Below are 24,785 nucleotides of genomic sequence, written 5' to 3'. Positions count from 1 at the left end.
TTTGAGGGTTTTTTTGGCTTCACTTTTTTATTTTTTGTTCCTGCAGACCAAAAAAAAAATAAAATAAAGAGAGAGAAAGAGAGAAGAAACTCTAGTTTGGATACCCGTAGCACATGAGCAGCAGCTTATATTAATAACAGTAATTATAATCAGTGAAGTGTTTTTTAAGGAAAATACAGCAGCAGTTTAAGACCATCAACCTTCCTCCTCCTCCCCCCATGCAGAAGATCTTCCCTGCTCCTGGGGGGTGAGGGGCACTGTGGACACCCCATGGGAACCTGCAAGGGTCACTGCTTTTGCTCTGAGGGCTCCCCAAATGCTTCCCCTCACACCCCAACCTGCAGAGAGACGGGGGAATCTCTCCAAGTGGCAGCTGCAGGACTTTTCTGCATTCTGAGCAAAACTGTGGGCCTGTAGCTTGATTCTGGGAAGGGGGGTGGGGGGAGAGAAGAGGGAGGTGCTGTCTTGGCGTTACTGGAACTGCGATGAAATAGGACGGGGGCTCCTACAGTGCTCCAACAGGCCTCTACATCCTTCTCCCCCCATTCCTAGGAGGCCCACACCTTTCTGAGTAGTGGCCCAAGGAGGATGGACTGTAAGGAAAAGAAGGTGCAAAGGGACAAGTAGCGTGTCCCTCCTCCTCTTCAAGGTGAACATGCTACATGATGCCCACCGCACCAAGCTTGTAAAAACATGGCCGCAGGTCAAGAACGGAGTGGTCAACAGCCAATGTGTCTGAGGAAATGCTCCTGTCCCTTTGCTAAAGGAAGTCTGTTTAAAACTAGTTTATTTGTAGTGGTGGTGCTGGGGGAAAAGAGGAGGGAATTGGGCAGCACCAAAGCAGGCTGAAGGCCCTTCACTTCCAGCCCAAATTCTGCAAGGGGGGGGCAGGGGGAACATGTGGGTACCTTGTGGGGAAGGGAGCACCTCAAAGCTGAGCTAGTGTAGGCCCTGGCCATCACCGGAGAAAAAGGGGACACGGTGGTTAAGTGAGCTGTGCTGGACCCCTGATTTAGGAGCTCAAAAAACAACAGAAAAACAAAACTATGAAGGTAGACGGAGGTGCCTCTCCACAAAAACGACAGCAACAACAGTGATAATTTGAGAGAGGGGGGAGAGGTCTGGGCACTAGCTCTGCCGTGCGGGGGGGGGGGGGGGAGGCAGTCTGGGGGCTAGCTCCGGCACTGCTCTGGGATCAAAAGGTGGAGGAGTCTAAAAGGAGCTGCAGTTTAACAGTCTAAGCTTGGTACCTGGAGAGGTGACAGAGGACAGGGAAGGTTTTCAGTAAAAACATGTCCAGGTATCAGAAGTTTACAGGAACCTTAAAAAACGGAACAAAACCAAAGAGCACCCAGCAGCGGTTGACTGGCTGAGGAGGGAAGCAGGGAGAGGCCTCTGGCCCTGTTGCTGCGGGGCGGGGGGGGGGCGGGGGGGCGGGTTGCAGGAGAACCCTTCGCTGGAAGTAGGATGGGGGCAGAAGTGAGATTGGAGACCACCCATTTTTTCACCAAAATGTGTGGACCCCATCTTCTTCCTCCCTCTCCCCAGCGAATAAAAAAAGAAAGCAAGCAAAAAGGCCGCAGGGGTCAGATTCTAAGAACAATAAATTAGGATTTCTGTGGCGCTAGGATTTGGCGTAACAGATCAGGCATCCTGTTAAGGCAACGCAAGCCGGCGCATAATTTAATCCGCTTTAAAAAAAAAAAGTATTTTAGATCACTGAATCTTGTCCTAAGGAGACAGCGCAACAGCACTTTAAAAAAGGAAGGACCCCACGATTCTTCTAACACCCTGATCGAGGGATTTTTAAAATAGCCAAAGTAGTGCTCAGGATCCTGCACTGGGTTGGGGGGCGGGGCGGGGAGAGAGATGGCAGCTAAGCTCAAGAAGGTCACCAAGGTTTCCTACAGCCCAGAACTAGACACCTAAATCAAAAGAGATACACAGATTTAAAAACTGATCCTAATTTCCCCAACTTCTGAAAAATCCTTAAGAACCTCTAAGCCAACTAGGACGTCACTTTTAAACATTTGGAAATTTTGTCGTGGTTTTCTTTTCTTTTTTTTAAAAAAGGAAGTTTTTGTCTGATAGCTTTCAGAGTTTAATCCATGCTCGTTAGGGAGAACCGGAGGAGCAACAGCTTAAGGCTTCATTAATTTGTCATCAATGTGTTTTTAGCCCCCACGGGGCTGTGGGAAGGGAAGGGGGGGAGAGGGGGGAAGGGGCAGTGGGCGGACCCCCAGAGTGCTACTCAGACCCCACCACGCTACCAGGTAACATTCACACAGAAATATTACACGTCCGAGTTTACAGTGTACAGCAATCGCTTTAGCCAGTGTACAGAGAAAGAATTTTTTTAAAAATGCAGCTGTTAATCATTATTGTGATTATTATTATTTTCGTTTAAACTGCAAACTTGATGGTGATCACTGTATGCTCAAGTTCTGTCTTTGGAGGCAAGGCTGTGAGAGGACGCAAGAAAACTGGGAAAATATTATCCCTCTCTGGCACATTAGCTAAAGTGGTACCTCAGGTTAAGAACAGTTTCAGGTTAAGAACAGACCTCTGGAAAGAATTAAGTACATAACCAGAGGTACCACTGTATTAAATGTATTATCTTGAAATGCTGTATTTTATTCTGCATGTTCTTGTGAGCCGCTCTGAGTGTGGCTCTGTCATGGAAAAGCAACATACAAATAAACTCATGACGACGACCATGAGAAGCCTGTCTGGGGGGTGAACAGGACCCTGGGCATGGGCGTTTTCTTGTAGGGCTGCGCCCCAACAGCACAAACCCCTTCCAAAAATAGCCAGCCTTCCCCACAAATGGGCACCGCAGGGCCTTATGTATAAACTATGAAAAGGACCTAGGGGGGTCACAGTAGATGACAAGCTTAACATGTGTCAACCGTGTGATGCAGCAGCAAAAAAAGCAAATGCTATTCTAGCCTGCATCAACAGAAGTTGAGCGTCCCAAGGTGATAAAGGGCCTGGAAACCAAGCCTTACAAGAAACAGTTCAGCTGGGAATGTTTAGCCTGCAGAAAAGAAGACTCTGAGAGGCGACATGATAGCTGTCACGTGGAAGATGGGGCGAGCTTGTTTTCTGCCGCTCCAGAGGGGAGGACGCAAACTGATGACAAGAAGGAGATTCTGGCTGAACATTAGGAATAGCTTCCTGAGGGTAAGAACTGTTTGACAGTGGAATGGACTACCTGGGAAAGAGGGTGAACTCTCCTTAGCCGAAGGTTTCTAAGCAGAGGTTGGGTAGCCACCTGCCAGGGTTTCTCGAGCTACAATTCCTGCACTGCAGGGGGCTAGACCTCCGCTTAAATACCTCCTTCGGCAGTTAGCCACCAGGATCACCAAAGTTTGCACGTTTAAAAAAAAAAAAAAGCAATAAACCAAAAGGAATAAAACCAAACAAACAGCCACACACCTTTTGCTTATTAATTCAAATTAAGACTAACCCTAATCTTCGCTCTGGTCAGTGAAAAGTGACGGCTGCCTTATCTATACCCTGGGTGCTGAATATGAAGGCTGCGACTATCCGCGGGATCGTGGGCTCGGTTCATGGCGGGGCGGGGGGCTTTGCTCAGCACCCCCCCGCCGCCCTGCTGCTCCCGGAGGCAGGAGTGCTGGAAGTCCCCGCTCAGGTATTCCATCGTCTGCATCAGGCCGCCCTGGGCAGGCGGGCCACCGGCCCCGGCCCTGTAGTGAGGTCCGCCTGTGCACTCCAGGCCGGCCCCCAGGGGCTGCCCCCCGCCTCCGCCGTGGAAAGGCATCGCCAGGTCCTGGGAGCCCGAGCTGTCGCTGTTGGGCGTGGGCAGAATGTTATTCCACAGGGGCTGGAAGTAGTGCCCGTTGGTGTAGGGGGCGGGGCCCGGCAAGCTGTTGACCGGCGGCGAGGGGGTGGGCTTCTCCAGCGGGGGCTTCACGTTGAAAGGCTGGCCCATGCAGAGGTCCAGGGCGTAGCCGGGGGCCTTGCCGGCAAAGCCCTGCCCAGGCAGCTCCCGCCCGGGGGGCTTCCCCATCAGGCCCGAGGGGCCGACGGCCTCGCCGCACATCTGCTGCAGGTGAGCAAGCTGGTGCTGGTTCCAGGCTGCCACCTGCTTCATTTCGCTTTGGTAGGCGGGGGGCCCCCGGCCGACGACACCCCCCAGCGGCGGGACACCCATGGCCCCGGGGCCCGAGGGGGGGACCCCAGGGTCCACCACGCAGGAAGGCAGGGGCGTGGGGACGTTGTGGGCGGACACCCGGGTGCTCGCGCTGATCAGGAGGTTGCGGCTGATGGGGCTGGGGTTGGCAATCTGTCCCTCGCAAACTGAGGTAGCGCTGATGCCCGCGCGGGCCTGGCAGAACTGGTTGATCTGGTGGACGATGCTGCTCAGGTCCGGGGGCTGGTTCTGCTGCAGCGTGGCAGCCATGGAGAGGGGGATGGTTGAGGTAGACACAGTCACATTCGGGGGGGCGTCGGCGTCGGCCATCTTCCGGCCCCCATGCAGGCCCACTGCTGCCGGCGGCGGCGGCTGCTGCTGCTGGAGCAAGTGGTTGGCGTGGTGTGGCGGAGGCTGCAGGGCCGGGTGGGCCATGCTCTGTGGGTGCTGCGGCTGCTGCAGGGCCGTGGGGATCCCCTGAGGGTGCTGCTGCTGCTGCTGCTGCTGTGCCAAGCCCTGGGCGTGCTGCAGAGCCTGCTGGCGGGCCAACGCCTGCGGGTGGCTTAAAGTGCTGGGTGCCGCGTAGGGGGCGGAGGGGGGGTTCATCATGGCTTCCGGCAGCAGGCGCGTCCGGGTCCCGTCAAAGTCCTTGACGATCCCTTTGGCCGGCGGGGACCGGACGATGGCCAGGAGGCCCGTCTTCACGGAGGCCTGCGACGGCGGGTAGGGGCTGTAGCGCTGCCCGGAAGTGTCCAGCCCGTTCACGGTGCGGCGGATGTGTTTCCGCTGGGGGACCTTGACGCTGTTGGGGAAAATTTTGATAGTCAGAGGATGGCTGGCCACCTTCTTAGCATACGCGTCCAACTCTGCTGGAGTAGGGTGCTGCTGTGCGGCTCTCATTTTCTGTGGAGTGTCCCCTGGTTGGGGGGAAGGGAGGGGTGGGTGGGAAAGAGGAGGAGGAGGAGGAGGAGGAGGACGAAGGAGAGAAGCAGGAAGAGGGAGAGAGAAAGGCAGAGAGACAGAGAGAGAGAGAAAGAAAACGAGAGAAAGAAAAGAGACGCCATCAACACTGACTCAACAAACAGCCAGTGCTGCCTCTTAAGAACAAAAAGAACTGCCCCCCCCCAGAAAGGTCCGTCTAGGCCAGGGGTGGGGAACCCTGCACCCTCCAGATGTCTCTGGACTACAACTCCCATCGTCCCCTGCTATCAGTCATCCTCAGGCTGCCAGGAGTTGCAGTCCAGAGAGCCTCGCAGGTTCCCTGTCCTTGATCTAGTCCAGATATAGACAGAGAGACACTTCTGGGAAGCTCACCAGCAGGGCATAGATGGCAATGCTCTCCGTCCCCAAACCCCGGTCCCACTGTTTACCCACAGCACCTGGCAACCACCCCCTCAGGTAGACTGCGCCTGAACATGGAGGCTCTCTTCTTTGCTCGAGGCAACGGAAACGGAGCAAAGCTTACTTCTGCTGGGCCAGGACAGATCGGGAGTCCTAAGGCAGGAGCAGCCAAGGTGGTGCCTTCGCCCATACTGTTGCTGGGCTCCCAAATCCCAGCAGTATCCTGCAGCACTGGCCATGCGCAGAGTTGGGAGCCCAGAAATGCCTGGAGGGCCCCACAATGACTGCCCCCCTCCCCTTCCCTAAATGAGGAGGCATGTAACTCTTAAGGAAGATATTCAATCTGAATCAGATTGGTCCATCAAAAACAAAAAGAAAGCAGCCCACCAGCCCTTCTTGGTGGGCCATTCCTCAGCTTCACAGAATCATGGAATTGTAGAGTGGGGAGGGGTCTTCAGAGGGTCATCCAGTGCAACCCCCTGTAATGGAGGAAGACAGCTGAAGAAACTCTGACAGGCAGCCATCCAATTGTCCTGTCTCAATGCAAGCAACCTCCTCTGAAGCATTCCTTCAACCCAGTCAGATGAGCAGGGTACAAATAATAATAAAAATATTATTATTTATTTGGGATGAGGACTTAACTCCACCCCCTGCAGCTTCAGTTTAGGTTACTATCCTCTGATTAAAATGAATTTCAAGCATAGGCATTGCTTGGAATCAGACAATGGGTGTGTGAAAAAGAACAAAAAACACCCCGTTCCCAGACGGAAGGGCAGAAGGCAATGGGCAGCCTCCCCCATCGGCAGGCAAGCCTCTCACGCCTCTAGGGGCGACTGAACACCCCAGCCACAGCAGACATGGAGATAGGGCAAAAATTACCGGCAGAGCCAATCGAAAAGGAGAGGACAGGGAGGCACACAGAGCTGCGGTGGGCAGTCTTCTCTGTGTCCACACATACCCAGAAGAGGAAGAGTAGCTGGGGCTCAAAGGAGCCTCTAATGCCTTGTTTCCTTCTTGCAGCACAGGATTTGGGAGCATGGAAGCTGTCAACCCGCCACGAAACACTGCAGCTTCAGGGCGGGTTGTAAACCCAGATAAAGCACATTTCACAGTGTCAGCAAGACAAAGGCAACTGTTATAGCACATCAATGGTGCTGAAAAGCACGGTGGAAATAATAGCTGTGAGAACAGTCAACACTTCCTCCGTGACGCCCTGCTTCTTTCTTAGATTTCACTAAAACAGCTTTTTTCCTTTTAAAAACAACTTTAGAATAAAGGTGGAGGAAAGTATGTCGTGCCTGCCCAAGATACCGTGGGGACTCCAACTCCCATCAGCCTCAGGCAGCATGACCACGGGTCACGGCTGCCCCCATCTTGGCTTCTGAAATGATGGGAGAGTCACTCAGGGAGGGAGTTTGCTAAGAAGGGTCCCAAAGGCCACCTCTCTCTGCCTGCGTTGGCCGAAAGGAGAGTGGCTGCTGTCAATCTGGGTGAGTGGTGGAAGGGACCCCAGAGAAAGGTCCTGGGTTCAACCCACAATGAATGGAAGACCCTAAGAGAAGCCTGCTGGGTCAGGCCGCTGGTCCACGGTGCAGCCTTCTGTCCTCACAGTGACCCCCTAGATGCCCCCATGGGAACTCCTTGAGCAGGACCTGAGCGCAACAGCAATTCTCCCCTCCTGTGGGTTCTCCCAGCTCACGGCTGCACTGTCCAGATTCATGGGGGTGGCAGCTACTCACATTTCTGAAGTCCAGCGTTCATCTGCGGGTAAGAAAGCAGCTGGAAGGAGAGGTCGCCTGGTCCCGGCAGACAGGCCAGCATGGCAGGCGGTCACTAGCACATGGGGCCCTCAGTCCTCTGCACACTGCAAGGAGAGAGAAGGCAGGCAGGTGAGAATCCACTCCAGCCTGGGGAACAAGGGCCGGCCGCCAGGCTATTATAAAGGCTTTCATTCTTTGGAAAGATTCCCTTCAAAAATGTTATCTGCCTTTAAATTCATTGGTAAATGTGTATTTGCTTATTATCAAGAACATAGGTGCCTTTTTTGATATATGGGACAGTAAATCTAATTTGCTTTTAAAAACAAACAGAAGCTACTGCTGATGGTTGGAAGAAAAAGGACCGCATTTACACTTTTACTTACTTACTTACTTACTTACTTTACTTACACACACACACAGTTTCTAGATGATTATTGATCTAGTATCAACTTGTGAGTCTTTACAGATGTGAAGATGTATGCAAAAAGCAGAAGATTCTTCACATATTATTTTTTCATGGTCCACTGCAGATTTCTCCCAGAATTTCCCATCACAGAACAGGGGAAGAATCTTACTTTCACCACCCCAACATTGATCAATGCATTTGCTTTGGGAGGGCTGGGAGGGAGAGAGAAATGCAACACACTGAAGGAAAGAGCATATGAAAGATCCAAGTTCAGACTTGGGAAAAATAAAGGTGTTTGAAATAACAAGATTGAATAGCAGTGGGGTTACTGAAGATGGAAGCCGCAGCAGCCCCCACGCCCCATTCTCAGAACCTAAACCCTGAAACCTATTTGATGTTTCCACCAGGTGGGGGTGCCTGAAAGCAGTCAGGTTGGACGAGATGCTATCTCCTCCTTCAGTGTCTGCCTGACGTGGCAGCATTAGATCTTTATGATGTTTCCAAGGCACAGTGCTTGCCTGGCTTAGCTTTGCAAATCAATTCACATCTGAAGGGGAGTGGGGGGGGGGGGAGTTCATCCATAAAACAAACTATTTTCCTGCATCTGCGTCAATGACATTTTTGGCATTCTGATGGCCAGGAAAGAAGGAGCAAAGGAAGACAGACGCAGACCAGTTTGCAAAAGCTCCTCTTCCTACTTGCCTAAAGGCAGTTCTTACTCACCAGAGGCGATCAGGAGGGAAGCTATTTAAAGTTCTGCTGGGTAGCTTCAAGCTACCCAAGTCCCTTCCCTGCAAACTGCCCAAATGCATAAACTGACAAGCAGGGAGAGATTGGGGCTGAGAAACCCTTCCTCCTGAGCTGCTTGCTTCTAAGGACAGTCTGGCAGCTGAACCAAGCAAAAGGCCCAGCATCCCAGGTGTGAGGGAAGTTTTTAAAATGATGCACGATGTGGATGTCTCCATATCGTGAAAGGGTCTGAGAGGTGCTGGTGACGGGGAGGTCAATGCTAAAAACAGTATGATCTGACAAGGCGAAAGCCTTGAGTGCTTGCCTGCCTCTCACCCACTCTCCGTGGAGAACAGGAAGCTACACTAGCACCTTCTCATGCTCTGTGTGCAGGTGGCTTGGGGCTGTGGGAAGCTTCTGGCCTCCTTCCCTGCCCACACACCTCGTTTTTTTCTAACCAACAGACCAGAAAATAGCTGCTGACCTCCTCCCACCTGAGTCGTGGCTTTTAATTTTTTAATTATTAACACCACCCTGCTCTTCCCAGATAAACGGTTCAAAGCACTCTGCAGAGGGGAAAGCCTGGCCTGCACCATCATCCCGATACCATGAGCACATGAACAGGTAAGTCCAGTGGCTGACCCCAGAACCCACGCAGCACTGGTCGCCCCCCCCCCAGTTGTTGTCTGTTCTGGCAGTACTGCACACCAGCCTCAAGTAAAGCCAGCTGGTACTTTGATAGGACACAGCTGTTCAGAGATGGATTCTGCAAGATGGAGGGTGCTTCCGAAGCTCTTAACTACGTAATTCTAGTTCTCCCCCTGCTCGAGAAGGCTCCAGCACTGAGGTGAAGGAGGAGCAAGCTGAGAGGCAGGGCTACCTCCAGGGCTGGTTGCAAGAAGGCAGGCACAGGAGGGCTGGCTAAGGGCAGAGCCCCACTTGGCCAAATGGACCAGCTTCCCCTGCCAAGCACTGATACCTCTCTTCCCCCGCTAGTGGGAGCCCTTCTCAGCCCTCCATGTCTTCTCTGCAAAGCTGCAACAACAACTTTGCAACTTCAGTCTAGCAAAGTTAATAGCTCACCTGTCTACACCAGCATTTGAAATTTGCCAGGCGCCAGGATGCCGCCTGATCTCACCATCTGGAGGTGCATGCCTAGAGATTCCTTAGGTTTTGCCTGTTTTCACACACTAACAACACATTCTGTAAAATTCTATCATCTTATCCGCGCAATCAGAAAAAAATTCAGGAGCCAAAAAGTTGTATTGAAAACTATGATTTTCGAGCCGTCTGGCCCCCAGATGGCAACTGAATGCCACAACAAGTGCCCAATTCTGCCCTTGAGTGTCTGAAAGTCACAGAAGCGCAATCCATGGAAGGTCAAAAGCAAAACTCCTCCTGAGAGAGACCGCACTGTCCTGGAAGGGACAAGAGAGTCAACAGGCCAATGACTTTGTCCAGGGCTTGCACTGGACTCAGGCACTGGCTTCCGTGTAAACCTGCCGGGTCCACAGGCTGGCTTCTCTGGAGGTGACAGAAGAGGCTTGCTCTCCTTTCCTGGCACCTGCACGATTTGCAAGATGGATATATACACATAAAAGCTTCTGCAGGAAAGCCAGCCTCAGTTCCTGGGCCCTCCTTGCCCATAAATGAAAAGCAATTTATCAGCTCAGCTCTGAAGACTTGGATCTGTCTCTTAACACACGTTCACACCACCCCTTGATGCTTAAAGGGACACTCTCAAGGAGAAAGGCTTTGGAGGCGGGGAATCTAATCCCAATCCCCAAGGTAGAAAGAGAGAGCAGTCAATCATTACACGGAGCCTTTTTAGCAAATGAAGCAGGTGACTGGCTGGCTACCCATCAGATCCATCTAGGTGCAAACTGTCCTGGCACAGGAAGTCAGGGTTTGACTCCAGTGTCTGGCAAGCCATCCCCTGCCAGACTCTGCAAACGGATGAGATCAGCATGCAAGTGACCAAATTACTGCATGCTCGTTTCTGGAATACTTTCCATTTGGAGCCCAGCTTGGGGGACAAAAGGAATAAGAAATGCTGAGACACAGCACATGGTTGAACTACGGAACTTGCTTCCACAGGAGGCAAAGGATTAGACAAATTCATGGAGGAGAGGGCTAGCATGTTTCTAAGTACCAGTAGCCGGACACCACAGGAGGGGAGAGTTGCTCTTGAGCTCAGGTGCTGTTGGTGGGCTTCCCGCAGGCACCCGGTTGGCCACTGTGACAAAAGGATGCTGGACTAGGTGGGCCCCTTTCGGCCTAATCCAGAGGATCTTCTTATGCTCATATGTTCTTACTGCAATGCCAACAGCCCCACTCCCAGGTTGGTTCTTACAGCTGATCCATGCCGAAAGCTATTGAAGTGACACAGGAGGGCGGGAAGGTATTACAGCATAAACTCTTGGCATTCGCTCTGCCCATTCGGTCAGTCAGCAAAAATCACCTCCGCGGAATGGAGTCAATTTATGCAGTAATTGGCTGCTGATTTGCAGACACTGTTGAATGGAAAGGGTTTGAAATAACACTGCTGGTCACAGATGGCGTGTTCTAAGAGGGCTAGACAACCACTGAGTAATTCTGCCTGATAATTTGCCCCTGGCAAACAGCTGCTGCTCCCAGGAAAGCACCTTGGAGGCAAATTATATACAGGGATGCACCCTCCCTCCTTCCCAGGACCAGCAGAGCCTGCAAGCCTCAGCATCTCTCTGATTTGAAAATTTCATTCATTCATTCTTTCTTTCCAAGAGCAAACATGGGCAGCTGAAGGAAGCCCATCACTTTGGAAGCAAAATAGGTCTGCCCCGAAAACAAGGTGGTGGCTCCTACAGACTGGGGAGACATCCTAGGTATGAAGGAGGACACAAATTTGTGAAGCAAAAGAAGCAAGACTCCCATCAGCCCCAGCAACCCGGAAGAAGCGACATGGGAGCTGGAGCCCAGCAACATCTGGAGGGTCACCAGAGCTCCCACAACCCCTGCCCTAGGAGGTTGTGGTCCCCTGGAGAGAGACACCAGGAGTGGGAAAGCAAACCTGAGGCCAAATGCTCTCCAGGAGCCCCACTCCCTATTCAGCCCTCAAGTTAGCCAGCCCTGACCCATAGCAGGTGCATGCCACGCAACAAGGGAGGGTTCTCTGCCAGCCCCAAACAGCTCCAGGCCAACAGGAGGTCTGAACAGCAGAGCTCTGCTTAGGGGCTGGGGATACACTGAAGGATCTTCTCTGGGGTCCTCTCACTCCCCTGCGCTGCCTGTGAACTGGAGTCCAGACAGGAAGGATGTTGAGCCACGTTTCCTTCAGGCAAGGGAGCTCAAATGCCCCCACTCTGCGGGCTGGGATGGCAAGGGGCGGGGGAAGGACAGGTGCAAGAACTGCAGGCCATTTCCTGAATTAATTCCCCGATATCTCACTTAGGAAATGGGGATGACGTCAGGAGTTTCGGAAGTGGGGCGTCCACCAGGCTCACCCCCCTCCCCCACAATCCCCAGAAACAAGCCTGTTAACTTAAGCTGCTTTGGCAACAAAACAAACAAACAAACTGGCATCAGGGAGCCAGGCTGTAAGTGGACATCTTGAGGATTAAACTGATTTGAGAAGCTGGTGGGGGGCACTATTCCTGATCCTCCTTATTGGGAGGGATATAAACAGACACACAGTCCCTGCTGCCTCCTTTCACATAAACAGAGCTTTCACAAGTTCTGAACCTCAAAAAGATGTTATCTAGTTTCAGAAAGCACCTGTGTCAGTCACCATCCGCTCCAACCCAACGACCACACAGGCCCAGCTTTTCATAGGTGGCCATTAAAAAAACTTAACAAAATACAGGCAGTAGCCATGCTTCCCGCTCGCCCACTGTCCGGCAACTCACCTCCCTCTTGGGGGGTTTCTAGTCACTGCCCTTCCTCTTCCTGAGATGAAGAAGCTATGTCAGGAGGTGAAAATTAAGTCCTCCTCCTCAGAAGGAAGCCTTTATTCTTATATACATTTATTTCTTGCATTTCTACCCCACCTTTTTTCCTGCAAAGGAGCTCAATGTGGCGGATAGCCCTCCCTCCACCACCCGCATTTAATCCTCTCAACAAACAACCCTGCGAGGTAGGTCAGGCTGAGGGACAGGGACTGGCCCCCAAGGTTACGCAGAGGGCTTCATGGTCGAGTGGAGATTTGAACCCTGGTCCTAGTCCAACACTCTAACCACTATGCCACACTGGCTCTCAGTGTCAAGATTTTAAAAACAAGTCACTGTTTTATTATTATCTGCTCAAACAAATTGGGGGGGGGGCGGGGGGAGAAGAGGAAATAGGTTGTTCCTGCTCCAATGGCTTTCTTCTCCTGGTGCAGTGGTGATAAAGCTACCTTCCTCCACCTCTGCCGACAAGGGCATTGAGCATGTGGCCCCCCAGGTGTAGCTGGACCCCCAAGGCCCACTCGTCCCATGGATTATGGGAGCCGGGAGTCCAGAAATATCTGGAGAGCTGCATGAGGCTACAGCCACTCCCCGCAAGGAGGCAGCAAAATTACCTGTCCTCAGAGGAAGCCACGCGCTTGGCTTCACTCTCATCAGGAGGCACACCCAGAACAGCGACTCGCACAGAGAACATAGCAGGCAGGGGGGACTCTTCAGAGGGCAGGCACTTTGTATGCTTACATGCCCTAAAAGTAAAGCGTGGGGGGTGTGTGAGAATGTTAAAGAGTGAAGGAAAAGTCCATGCCATTAGAAGGCCTCTTCGGTTCTGCTGCATTAACAAGGGCTGCTGCAACCAGCCCCTCCGCTTCAGGGATCCTGAGAACCTCTGGGCTGTGCTATCTGGACTATGAATCACTTTAATTAATATTTACCAAAGTGCCTGAAAAACTCCCTTGCCTTCTCTGTTTTTCCCCCTTGACATTACTCAGCCAAACTGCTGCTGGATGATCAATGCTTCTGAGGCCGTTGCTCCTTCCCAGCAAGGCAAGGAGGGGGTGGGGAAGAGAGCCTGACAGCAGCAACTCCAAGGCCTAATTGCGCATACATTATGCCGTTAATTATGCAGTTGGGTCCGGCTGGGTATAAAGCGCCACATTCTGGAGGTTGAAGTTTTCCAGGCTTGACGTGGTTTTGAAGGTGGGGAATCACTCTCCAAATTACAGCACGTGTCTCCACCACCACCTTGCACAGAGCCCCAACCTGCTTGGCAGAGCAACCTGGGCCAATGCAATCCAGGCAGGGCAAGTGGCGCAACCTTTATAAATTATGCAAATGAGGTGCAATCCCGATTACTGGAAACCCTATTCTGCTTACTTTAAATTCTGTCCTGATTACTGGCAACCCTGTTGGGGCTACCACCTCAGGCACCTGTGATTTAGCCAAGCATATCTTTCATCGGGTCTGTATCTTTGCAACCTTCAGCAGCAGAGAAGTTCAGTGGCAGAGCATCTGTTGCACAAGCAGAAGGTCCCAGGTTCAATCCCCAGTGGCACCAACAGGTAGGGCTGGGAGAGACTCCTGCCTGAAATCCTAGGGAGTCATTGCTGCCAGTCAGTGCAGACAATTCTGAGCTAGATGGGACTAATGGTCTGACTCAGTGTAAGGCAGCTTCCTGTGCTCCTAGATCCTTGGGAAAGTGATCTCCAGGACAACCATAAATATGTTCCGCTTTCCTGTGAATGAGGACACACACACAGCCCTGATTGCAAACCACAAGACCAAGAGCCCTCAGTCGTGTGACCCTAAAACCACCTCTGACATGGGAGAGAAAGAACTGAAGGACCGTTACATCTTCCCTTTAACACAGAACAGCAAGTTTTGTGCATTCCTCTCCCCTACTTCTTCCCTACCGATGTACAAGATAAATGAAACCAGGCCTTGATTGCTTCTTCAACAAATGCAACAGGCACTTTCATTTACTGCCAGAAGCAGCAGCAGCTACAAGATATTCAAAAATTGCAGAACCTAAATGTGAAACCCCCCAGAAAAACAACTTTAAAAGGGACGGGAAGAAAACACAGTAAGAAAGAACCTCAAAGCTATAGCAGGCCTTTTTCTTTCCATTACAAACCACTAAGGTTTAAAGGCAAAGGGAAGACTTAAGCTACCTGGCAAGTCATGTTCCCACTAAAAGGCCACTGATGAAGACAGGCTGCAATGATGAGCATGACTTTTTAACCAGACAGTTTCTCTCTTGGACACTGGGTGGGAGCATGAATCATTATTTTGTCCCCATCTTCTCTGCAACCTAAGACTGTTCAGGAGGGATGTCCAACCTGTGCCCTGCCCTACATGGGGCTAAACTTCTGCTCCCATTATAGTTGATCAACAGTCATGCTGGCTACTGGGAGCTGGAATCCAACAACATCCTGGATGGCCACAGCTTAGCCATCTTGCCTCACATCTTGCCTTTCATATGGAACAATATTTGCAAATCATTGCTTGCTACGAAGAATGGAGTCATGGCCAGGAGACTAAAGAAGGGAAACTTCACAAAAGGGCTCTCTATTTAGGGCATCACTAAATTCATTCTCTCTGTCTTTTCTTTTTTAAAGCAGGTTTGTAACTTTTGTGGACTTACTTACAAGGGTGCACAACACTGCTGAGATTCTTTTGAGGTCAGTATTGCTGTTAAGTCCACAAAAGTTACTAGGCCATACAAATTCTTACAAGCCTCTCTGCTTTTGTGATGCTTCAGTGGTTGCATCTTTTGCCAATCTGGTGACCTCCAGATGTCTGGGGACTAAACACTCATAAGGGAATCTTAATGCTGTACACCGTTCTGACATCTTTTAATAATTGGCAGTACAAAAACTGAATAAATAACAATAAAAATAGGACTTTTGGTCCTAAATACCTGGAGAGGACCAGGTTGGTACCCAGCTCTACCTCTCTTTTAAATCGGAACCAGTGAAGGCAGTAACTCCTGTAGTGCAGGGGGCTAGATGATCCCTGAGGTCCCTTTCCAACTTGACAATTCTGATTTTATAACTCTCACTGCCAGTTGCAGAAACCCCACATCCACTCTGGCAGATTCTATTTCAAGGGAGCTGAATTTATCATCTTAGATGTGAATTGAAGAAAGGAAAGGCAGTGGGAGAGAGAGAGAAAAGCAAAAGGAGATCACCAATATATTTGAAGCTGTTCTTCCAGCCAGCTAAGGAAAGGATGTGTTTCCATGAGTTGGAGAGGAGGAGGGTTATTATACATAGCTACTTGATCACACATACCTGCCCCATCTCACCTGCTCCCACCTTTGCTCCTGTGACTCCAAGTCAGCGGCATACAACACTCAACGCCTCAACCAGGATGTCTGCTACAAACACATCAACAGGCTCTTTCTGACGCCTGGCAACTTCTTTTTCTTTTAAAGAAGAAACCTGAGTTGGTTGCCCTTCCACTAGTTGCGGCTTCCAGATTTCAACGGCCCAACGTTAATATTGCAAGCTGATTCAATGTGCCAGTAAGTTGACACCCTCACAATTTACAACAGCCTGGAGGGGTAGCTGATCACACTTACATTGTCGTCCTCTCCCACTGCCTCCAAGGCGACTTGTGGGGGATGATTCGACTTCACCTTGCAACCACCCTAGGAAGCAGAGCAGGCCAAGAGATGCTGGCTTGCCAAGGGCACCAAACAGGTGAGCTTCAGTGCTTGGTCAGCATCTGAGATCTGCTCTCCTGGCTGGCAGTCGCAAATAGTTCTGCTTGCCCCACCGCGCAGGAACAGAGTCTGACTGCTGCTCAGGAGCAAAGTCTACAACAGAGGGAGAGCTGCTAACTCTGCACACCCTATCATTTAAAAAAAAAAAGTATTTTTTACTTTGTTTTGGGGGAGGGTTGGAAAAACACTCCCACCTGAACCCCTGGAAAGCCAACTGCTGTCAGTCAATGTGGACTGTACTGAGCCAGAAAGAGCAATGGGCTGGCTCAGTGTCAGGGAACTTCTTACATTCATATGAAAGGTCAGGTTTGGAGGTAGGGGTCCTGGCTGCTCTACAGAGGGCTTCACTACCTTTCCTGTAATGAGCGAATCTGTAGAAGGCCGAGCACCTCAGCTCCTTTCCATCACAATTTTAAAAGCCCTCCTGCTCTCTGTCAACATCTCAAAAGCATGATGTACAGAGCAAATTTTACCCAAACTGCAGCCATCCTTCCTCCTCGCCCCCCTGGCCCTTTCTTCCCTTGACTTTCCTTTCTTAGCTCTGATGCTTCTATGATCTAAAGTCACAATGTCCCTCTAACTTCTGATTCACAGGCCAGACAGAAATCAACCAAGATTAAAACAGGGAAGATTCAGAAGGCTCAATTTGCCACAGCTCTCCCTGTAGATTTTGGCATACCCCAGGCTATCCCTTCAGCTCGTGACACTCTGCACCTCTCCTGCTGCAACGAGCACCCTCCAGACCTGTGATCCCAAGCTGGCTCCTGGAAAAGGAACACCCAAACAACACCAAAAACTGGGGGTGGGGGTGGGGAATGCAAGTCATTCGGAGACCAAATGAGCAAGTAAGAAATTCCCCGTCTGCCATTTCCCATGCCTACTTGCCCAAGCAGCTTCTGCTTCAGCTTCCAGAAAGAATGTACGAAATCTGAGCTGCCACAACAGGAATGCACAAACAGAATGAACTGGAGTATGGACCATCAACATCATTTTATTATTTGTACCCCCCGCCCATCAGACTGGGCTGCTCCAGCCACTCTGGGTGGCTCCTAACAAAATATTAAAAACACAGTAAAACATCAAACCTTAAATAGCTTCCGTACACAGGGCTGCCTTCAGATGTCTTCTAAAAGTTGTATAGTTATTTATCTCCTTGACTTCTGATGGGATGCTGTTCCTCAGTGTGGGCGCCACTACCGAGAAGACCCTCTGCATCTTAGAGACATTCGCTTTCATTTCAAAGCAAAAAGACAAGCCTCTGACCCTTAAGGTTTGGAAGACAAGCTTGAAGTTGGAAGCATGTTACCTGGTAAACTCTCAGAAGTCAAGAGGACCTGCAGACCTTGAGGGGCAGAGCTCCAGCGCTCTGCAAATCCTAGGAGGACACGGGAAGGGCCCTGCGACTGGGTCAGTCCAAAGGCCAATTGAGTCCAATGTTCTGCTTGGTAGCTAACCAGATGCCCCAATGGGATGCCTGGAAGCAGTTCCTGAATGCAACCACGCTCTCTCCAACAACCTCTCTCTGTGCCTTGCAGAAGAAGAATGCAAGCATTTTTGTTTGTTTTAAAAAAGCAAGCAAAAAGTGAAGGATGCGAACAATTCTCATGGCCTGCTTCCGTAATTTCAGATAAGAGTATGGGCAGTGTTGTGTCTTGAGCCTTGGCCCAAGAGTCATTTAGCTCAGCATCACACTGCTAGTCCAATTCTCCTGACAGGGAGACAGAGAAATATTTGGTAAGCAGAACCAAAGACAAGGATCCTAGACAAGTACCCATTCCCAAGATTATTTAGAAACAAGGGTCTCTCTGCCCTTGTGAAAGTGCAGCTGGGCAGGGGCAAGAGGGGGTGGGGAGCACCCACTGACTGTCCCAGAAGAGGGAGGGGAATTTTTTTTTGCAAACCCTCCATTACTAGGCATTTTTGTGAATCACATAGAGGGGAGGGGAGATAAGGAAACACAGAAAGGCTTTCTATGTGGCTGAGGTCACGAGCTCCTTTACATCCAGGATTGCCCTTCAATTAATACACACTGAATACAGCATTAACAAACGCTTCCCTTTCCTCTTCCAAGTAAAAGAAAATTGATTATGCTGCTGCTGATTGGTTTCAGGAGATCAATTCTGAGAGCCGGCACGGTTCCTTCCTTGTCATGAGTGCAATTTGGTCAGCATGGTTGACTTTTGAGAAAAAGCCAAAAATCAAAAGGACTGCGCCATGTTGGTGCCAATGAGGTAGAAGCCAGGATTCTGCAGCCTTTCCCCGACCTACTTCACAATGCCCTTTGGGTCCCATTCAACTCTACAATTCTACAATGCTGCCCTCCAAACCCCACCATGCTTGACCATTGGCCATGCTGAGTGGAGATGATGGCAACTGAGGTCCAAAGACACTGCCAGTGACTCTAGAACAACATTGACCAACTGGTGCCCATCAGCCCCAAGGCTGCTCTAGACCACACCCCAGAATACTTTGCAGCACACCAAAAGGGGCCAGCCTGGGAAAGAAGAATTCAGCAGAGAGCCTCAGTGGGATCAACTCATATCGCTGTGCAATCAGACATACGTAAGAACTCTCTCTTCCATCCAGGGGATGGAAAACCTAAATGTTTCCAGCACTTACTTGGCAAGGCAGCTCAAAACGGAAAGAACTCTGGGTTAATAACATATGCAGTGGGTTGTCTCTAGGTCACCTCAACCAAACTAGTGCTCAAATCAGGTGACCGCTAAGTTCAAAGATAAATTGCACAATTAAAACCAAAAAGCAGCCACAGGCTTATTCAGACGCCTCGCTAAAAAGGACCTACATATTTTTAAGGAAACTGCACATGCTTGGAGGGAGGGAGTGTTCCTGTTGTGTTTTAGCTCAGGGACACAAGTACATCCATTTTATTTCATGATGTTTGTAAGCAGCCCTATTCCTCAGATGAAATAATAGGTTTAATAAAGTAGTCAGCCCATGAGAGATGCCACACTTTTTTACACTCTGGATCCAGACCATTGCTTCTGCTGCACACATACAAACTGAACTTAAATGAAGGTTACATCTTAATAACTCTGGGTTTACCAAACTATTACATGCAAGGATCAAATTTTACTTCTCAGCCATGAATCCCACAGCATTTGAGCTGTGATCTGTTCAACCTCAGACTTAAGATACCTTGGGCAAGACACAGTCCAATCTCATTTTTACAACCTGATCTTTATCATGTTTAATCAGAAGTAAATTCCAGCAAGTTCAATAGTTAACCCCTTGAAGCTGCGGTCTCTTGCATGTTTCCCTTGCTTGGAAGGTAGCCATACTGAACTCAGAAGAACTTACTCCCACGTAAACATGAGAGGAGCAGATGACCCACATGATTACAACCACCACCTTGTTGTGTGATCTGCAGTGTTCTTACTTGGGATACAACCTGAACTGAATTCAATGGCACTTACTCCTAGGCAGATGGAAGTAAAATAGGGTTGCCATACGCCTGGAATGTCCTGGACATAGCCGGAATATGGCAGTTGGAAAAAATGTCCAGGCAGAAATTGCAAAAATCTGGGAAAATCTGTGTTTATTTTCTTTGAGAATCTGCAAAAAAGCTCAACAACTTTGGCCAAAAGACAAAAAATATTAGGGGAGGCAGCACTTTGGCTTTGCATGGTTTATTTGTTATAATGGAGGCAAAAGTGGGGGAGGCAGGGGTTAAACAGGCTGGAAAAAACCTGTGACACACTTCATGGAAAGTCTCAAGGGAACTGGAGGCAATTGGGGGGGAGGTTTAATGGAAGCATAACAAGCATGGCCCTCAGTTGTTCAAGGTCAGCAGTGTTTTTAGAGATAAATGTGTAGTGAAAAGAAAAATCAGATCAAAGCAGTACTTACTTCTGAGTAAATATGCATTGGATTAGGCTGTATAAGAGGGGAAGCAGCAGAATAAATTCTCTTATTCTGAGGAGGTTATTTGATCAGGCTTGTTAGAACAGACCACCATCAAAACCTTACTTTGCTTACAGCAATTTCCTTGACTTCAGACACAGAAAAATGAATTTTGGGGAGGTGGAGGGGAGAATAAGAAAAGGGAACCAGATCATTTCACCTGCCACTCACATCCCCCATCCCGTGGCATTTGTCAAATGCTGTTCCTCCATTTATCACTTGTGTCAAACCAAAGGTCATCACAAAACATTTATCAAAGCTGTGCCACTCTTCCTTTTAATAATAATTTTAGAAAGTCAGCCTCAGACTCAACCCTGATGAGCTTTCTTGCTCCTCAGAGACTTCTGCACCCCCACTGCAGCAGGAGGGGACTTAGGCACGGGGGAAGCCAAGCCAATCAACTCTCTGCAGGTAACCTCTATCTGCACCGCTAGCTCACCTGTAAAATGGCAAGTGAACAAGAACAGCAAATGTGCACATAGGGCTTGGAGGAAGTTCTCCTAACACACCCCAAAAAGGCACAGGCAGGCCACAGACAATGCCACAACCTACCTCACTGCCAGCCTTTGCCAACTGGGTGCCCTCAAGGTGCTGGCTGGGGCTTATGGGAGTTGTAGTCCACAACATCTTGAGGGCACCTGGCTGAGAAAGGTCATGATATGCACCTTAGGAGGCAAGGAGCTTTCTGACTGTAAAAACAAGAGTCCAGAGAACCAGGACTCAGTGCTTTGTCACTGAGCTATGATTTCCCACCCCCCACCAAATTCCTGAAGATTTGAACACAAGACTTGAGGGGCTCATTCTCTCTCAAGAAAATTACACTTATATGATCAGGACTGGGGAGGAAAACATCTAGAAATCTAGCATCAGTTCCTAAATGGGCCACAATTGTCCTCCAACCTTGAGCACAGTTGGGGCTTAAAGTACTAGAAACCGGAGGGGAAATGTCTCAGCCCCATAGGTCAGGAGTTGGGACCCTCCGGAAGTTGTTGGGACTCCAGTTCTCATCAGCTCCAGCCAGCATGGGATGGGAGCTGGAGTTCCTCCTGGGTATGATCATTTAAACACCCAAAGAGGCCAACTATTTAGGCTTCTCAATTTGGTAACTATACAGCATCGCTGACATGTGAGATGCATACCTCGGGTTTGTGATGAGCATACATTTATAAGCAGTTATCCTCAGTTTTCAATATCTTTCTGGTACAGATGGCCATCAAAGCTATCAACCGCCCTGATTACAAAGGAATCGGTCCTCCATTGATCCCAGTATCTCATGCTGAGGAAAGGTGATGTCCTGTGACAGGCTAACTTGCCCCAACAAAGTTTTCCAAGTATGTGGTAGTAAATATCCCCACTCCCCACAAACATAGGGAGACCATAAACTCAATATGGAGATGGGGTAATTGAGAGCAGGGGCAGAACTCCTACCACTTACAAGAGCAACAGGAGAGAATCTGGCTGCTGGATCAGGCCTAGTCCAGCCTCCTGTTCTCACAGGGCCTAGCAAAACGTCTCTTCTGGGAAGACTACGAGCAGGACCTGGGCACAACAAAAGCACTCTCCCCATTCAGGATTCCCAGTAAATCAGTATCATCAATGGGGCTAGGAAAATTCTGGTTTGTGGCATCACAAAATTCTGGTTTTCACCTTCACATAAAGTGTAGGATTCACAGCTCAGGGGCAGAGGTCCTGCTTTGTGTGCAGGAGGTTGCAGATTCAGTCACCAGATAAAAAGGGATTGAGTGCTGGGAACAATGCCCCTCTGCCTGAAAACCTGGAAGCCTGCTGCTGCCAGTCAGAACAAACAATTCTGGTTTAGATGGGACATAAATCCTGACCCAATACAAGGCAACTTCCTATTTATTTTTCTAAGTACCAGAATCCTTACACGTTCAGGAGCACCAGACATTTGCCCCCACTACCATCCCCAGTTCTGGCAGCAGATATGTAGCCTGAGGAAGGGAGAGGCTGAGTCCATGACAGAGAGGAAATAATCCGAACTGGCTTTTCAAGCCAGATGCAAAAAAGGCCTCTGAGCGAGGCCGAGAATGGAAGTGGCAGCTTGATTAAAGCTACCTCAGCTCCCCGTGACAGAACCGCCCCTCAGGCAACCAGCCATGGAATTTCACATGTTTGCAAACTCTATCAAAGGGGGGTGGGGTGGGGGGGTTTTTTTTTTGGAGGGGGGCATTGCATAATGAGAGTAGGACAAAGTGGATTTCCCCCTAGATGGCACCCCCACCCTTGCTCTCTCAACCCATTCATATCATCTAAATTTGACTCATCAGACACTTCAACCGAGGCAGAGAGAACTAAGAACACCTAAAGAAATTTAGGGAAAGACCCTTAAGTGTAATTAAATCAGCCAAGCCTAGTCTCTCAATTCCAGGAGAAGCCAAAGGTGGTCTCCAAAAGGCACCTGTTCTTTCCGTTACTTCCCCTAGGAACAGGGGGGGGGGGCTGTCTCTCCAGGCCCCACCAAGACCAAAAACCAGCATCTTTTTTGTTCCCTGCTTCCAAAATCCACAGAGGACATTGAATGTCTCTGTGACAGAGGACAGAAGCAGGACGTGATGCCTTGCAGGCCTGCCTGATGCAATGTCACTACCAGGGGTGCCCTTGCTGGGAGGTGAGGGAGCCTTCGGATCTGAATTCCTGCCACAAGGGAGCTGGGCAAAGGGACCTGAACAAGGAGAGCGTGGGGACTATAGGGCAAGTCTGTTTTGTAAAAGGACACATGTCCTAAATTGAATTTGAATTAAGTTTGAATTTCACGAGAGCCTTGGACACACTGGGGAGGCGTGGCAGGTTAGACTGGCCAAGACTTAGGGGACTGATATGTAGGGGCGGGGAAAGGTAGCTAACTTATGGAACAAACCAGGTTCACTCAAGGCAGTTGCTCTATAGCATTAAATAGATTTTCAGGGGCACCTGCCTCCTTGACCAAACAGGGGTATGGGGCAAAGCAAGGCCCTAGACCATCCCTTATTAAAAAGAAATAAAAATTACCATGTCTCCCCCCCACCTTTGGAATGAGACCAAACCTTATTCCTACTGCTACTAAAGGTGGATACACACAGACGCCCAATTCAGTACGGTAGAAAACTCAAGAGGTGGTGCAGGAGGGGGTCATATCCAGGTAAAGACAGCAGGCAAGGCTGCAAGCTGAAAGGGGTGGATATTGGTGATGGAGCAGGATATGGCACTGGGGAAAGATTTATGGGAGTGGGGGGGGAGAGAGAGACCTCAAGAGAAAGTGGGGGCTGCAGTTTGCAATGGGGGAGAGAAGTGGAGTTAAGTGCTTGGGCTGCAATGCAAGCTGTAGTTCATTGTGGGAGGGGCAAGAGGCCCACCTCCCACAGGGGGGAACCCAGCTGAGGCAGCCAGTTCAAGGACCCAGGTGTGGGGAGGGGAGAGAGAAATGATGCAAGAGCAAACATGAGCAGCCCCAGCTGGATTTGTGCAGGAAGGAAAAGGAAAAGAAAGCAGGAGCCCACCTGATGGAAAGAGGAAGCTGGGGGGGGGGGAGAGGCTGCAAGTTCAAGGGGTGGGGGGTGGCTGCAATGGAAAGAGGAGACTCTGATGGTGCAGCAGGAGGAGGAGCAACTCAGGCCGGAAGGGGGTTTGGGGGGGGGGCTTCCCTAAGAAGCGAGGAAGCAGGTGACTTTGCAAGTTCAAAATCGGTAGGCAGATAAGCAGGGGCAAAGAAGGAGGTGCAGCCAGAGGAGGCTCCTCAGCAGCAGCGGAACTGGGGGCGGGAAGAGGCCCCACCGACCCCCTGGGGGAATTTTTTCTTTTTCCTCTAACATTCATCTTGATACTGGGATTGGGGAAGAATGACAAAAAGGGGTGGGGGGGGGGAAGAGCAGCAGATGAGGCTACCATCTTTATCGAAACAAATTTTAAAATGGGGCGTTTGAATTTGGAGCAGGCTGAAAAAAGCACGTGTATATATAGATATACTGTACATATATGTGAATGTGGGGGGGGGGGAATAGTCCTCTGTTCCCCACCGCAACAAATGCAAAATTAATGGGAGGGGGGGATGGACTTCCCCCAGGTCCCCCTAATTGCCCCCCAAATACACAGCCCCCCTCCATCGTCCTAAGCCCCCCTTAACATCCCTATTAAATACTCCAAAAATACACAACCCCCCAATTATCACCCCCATTAGTTACCCCTCAGTCGCCCCCCCATTAATTCCCCCTCACGCAGAGAGGCCTTGCGTGCTCCCCCCCTTTTCGGGTGGGTTTTTTTGCCCCCCTCCCATCGCCCCCCCCCGGTAGGCCCTCCGCCCCTCCCCCCACCGGGAGCGGGAGGGGCGCTTGGCCGGGCCTGAGGAGAGGTGGGGGGAGGGTATCTTTCTAACCGCCCCCCCCCCCGGACAAGCGTAGCTTCCCTCCGCCTCACCCACCGTGGGAGCCCCCGCCCGGCCCTCATGGCGCCGCCGCCGCCTCGCCTCTCCTCTGGCCGCCTTCAGCCGCCGCCGCCGCCGCCGCCTTCTTTCCCCTCAGAGCCGGCTCGGCCGCTCCCCCCCTTCTGCGCACGCGCCGCCCGGCCCAGAAGAGGCTCCTCCTCCTCCTCTTCCACCACCACCGCCTCCAAGAGGGAAGGGTCACAGCAGCAAGAAAGGGCACACAGATACTTCCGGCTCTCTGTTAGGGGCTGGTGGGGGTGGGGTGGCGAAAGAGAAGAGAGGCTCGGCCTTGAGGTTTGTTCGTTTCTGCGGGTTCGGAGCAAGGCGAGATAACAGCTTGAACGTGCACGTGCGCGTTCGTTTCCATCACACCCACCGTATCTCCGGAGGTCAAATGGAAACCGGAAG

General features: G+C 50.6%; 1 protein-coding gene across 4 annotated transcripts; it reads right to left on the bottom strand.

Annotated features, from left to right (window-relative positions):
* On the bottom strand, positions 1-24,493 carry FAM222B (family with sequence similarity 222 member B). Of its 4 annotated transcripts, XM_081844197.1 has the most exons (4): positions 24,375-24,493; positions 7,237-7,361; positions 3,470-5,073; positions 1-40 (listed from the first exon to the last, which is right to left on the bottom strand). In XM_081844197.1, the coding sequence occupies exons 2-3, from the start codon at positions 7,316-7,318 to the stop codon at positions 3,509-3,511; spliced, it is 1,647 nt and encodes a 548-aa protein (XP_081700323.1). In that variant the 5' UTR covers positions 7,319-7,361; positions 24,375-24,493; the 3' UTR covers positions 1-40; positions 3,470-3,508. The 4 variants fall into 4 exon arrangements, with proteins under 4 accessions (XP_081700323.1, XP_081700321.1, XP_081700324.1 ...); XM_081844195.1 differs by having other exon boundaries at positions 1-5,073; XM_081844198.1 differs by having other exon boundaries at positions 1-4,958; positions 24,375-24,391.
* Positions 24,494-24,785: the final 292 nt, after the last annotated feature.

This window comes from Podarcis erhardii (assembly GCF_964252035.2).
Source record: "Podarcis erhardii genome assembly, chromosome: 16".
NCBI classification, from domain to species: domain Eukaryota; kingdom Metazoa; phylum Chordata; class Lepidosauria; order Squamata; family Lacertidae; genus Podarcis; species Podarcis erhardii.
Note: the sequence above shows the minus strand (reverse complement) of the source record. Positions and strands in the feature narration are given on the sequence as shown.